The sequence below is a fragment of the Austrofundulus limnaeus genome, unplaced genomic scaffold (genome assembly GCF_001266775.1).
Source record: "Austrofundulus limnaeus strain Quisiro unplaced genomic scaffold, Austrofundulus_limnaeus-1.0 Scaffold355, whole genome shotgun sequence".
Classification (NCBI taxonomy): Eukaryota; Metazoa; Chordata; class Actinopteri; order Cyprinodontiformes; family Rivulidae; genus Austrofundulus; species Austrofundulus limnaeus.
This window is the reverse complement of record NW_013952757.1, coordinates 211,993-213,902: the sequence shown is the minus strand read 5'-3', so window position 1 is coordinate 213,902 and position 1,910 is coordinate 211,993. Positions and strand designations below refer to the sequence as shown.

General features: G+C 38.7%; 1 protein-coding gene across 1 annotated transcript in view; it reads left to right on the top strand.

The window, feature by feature from the left end:
• Positions 1-1,910, top strand: part of dpt (dermatopontin) — a 7,322-nt gene that overhangs the window by 3,757 nt on the left and 1,655 nt on the right. The window contains exon 2 of the mRNA XM_014023056.1: positions 804-929. Within this exon, the coding sequence (XP_013878510.1) occupies positions 804-929 (126 nt within the window). The remainder of the gene's footprint in view (positions 1-803; positions 930-1,910) is intronic.

Below are 1,910 nucleotides of genomic sequence, written 5' to 3'. Positions count from 1 at the left end.
TATAAAAAACAATGGCTAACGCTGCTAAAGATAGCATTTAAAATTTTTTAATTCAACATGTGTTCATTGAAAACAACATAGATGGTACCTATGGTCCGGCAGTTTGAAGTGCAGCTCAGACAACGGCCGCAAATTCAAGTTTGATGTCTTGTAGGGAAGCGTTAGCAGCGTTCAAGCGTTAGCGGTTGCTTTTGTCTCAGGATGATGACATCATAACAAAAGCCCTGCACCGAGGGCAAAGGCTGTGTTCTACAACAAAATGTTTGTGGAACATTTTAAACTAGGATTTAAACTCAGAAAGTGAGCTAAATAATGAAAATGTGTTTGTGATATTTTCTAACATTTTCTTTTTACATTTGGTGTGTCATGTTTGTTACCTTTAAATTGGTTAAAGAAAACCAAAACAAACACATGCAGCTTAACACCTGCATCATGCACCTTGTGTGTAGGTGTAGTTTTTTTTCCTGATCCAACTGCTTGTATCTTTAACTGTGTTGGGTGGATGTAAAAATTATTTTTTTGAGCTTTTTTTTCCAATATTCTGATGTTTCTGTGGACACCACATAAAACTGTTTAAATGACAGTCATTAAATTAGCTGTTACCAGGTAGCGTTAGCTTGCACTAATTTTCTTACCTCTTTAGTGTGTTATTGGATTGGCGGTTGGTTTGTGACTTCAACCAATAAGGAAATACTGTTAAATCTTTCATCAAAATGGTTTTCTTCCCAAAGTTCCAGGTCTGAATGAAAGTAAATGAAGCTCTACGTATGTAATTGTGTAAATTCTGACTTTTATTTTGGCAGGACATCTACATGCACCCGCAACGGCCTGGTGGCAGGTGTGCAGAGCAAATACTTTGAGTCTGTTCTGGACCGGGAATGGCAGTTCTACTGCTGCTACTACAAACGCCGCTGCCCGTACTCCTGCATGTACGTTCTCACTGTTATACTTTTTAGAAGTATCTGTTATTTTAAACAAGTGTTTTTATTGAGAGTTACGTGATGAAAATACAGATTTACCTTAAATCTACGGGACATAGACTTGAAAAATGCATCTGTTATACTTTATTGTAAGAGTTTTCTGTTGTTTTACATTACTAGAGTTGTGTACATTTTAACTTTATACAATATGCTACAATTAATTTTTTATGTGGTTTTACTGTAAATGAACAGTTTTGTACTGTAAGATGTTTTTACAGTGCATTACTGTAGATTTGTATCCTGCGAAAATACACTGACAAATAAACAGTTCTGCACTTGTAGAAACTGGAAACAGAGAAGTAAATGGTGTGTGGGTTAATCTGCAGGGACTAGAACCGGCTCCAGAGGAGATGGAGGATTAGACCATCGTCAAAACAGCAAACACAGACGATGCCTCATTAGCAGGGACGTGCACAGATAGACATCAGGTGGTGCTCGAGCACCTGCCCTTTTCCCTCCAGACCATCAAGTGCCCCTGTCGAACCCGCTTTTTTTATGCTCCATCTGTCGCCCTTGGTTGCACTTCTTATTAAGTGTATACAACTATAATGGCAACAGTATTAATATTATTAATGATAATATTGCCCTCATACCCTCCCTTCACCACACACAATCTAAATGTAAAATGTAAAAGTTAAATGTAAATGTGGCTAAATGGTAAAATTTACATGTAAGTGTCCTGATGCATCACAGTAATCCAGGTAAAAAATCAAAAAGAAAAAAATTGTATAGGTCTTCTGGACGGGTTCTTCTCTAATGAAACGTTTCGTCTCTCCTCCAAGAGACTTCTTCAGTCTGAGAGTTTCAGGCAAAATTCAGGCTTTTAAGCCTGCGCGCCCGCAGCACTCCTGTGCACTGTCCCTCAGAGAACGCGCTGCACGCTCAGACAGGAGGAGAGCTGCTGAAGCAGCTCCTCTGTCTTCTCTCATC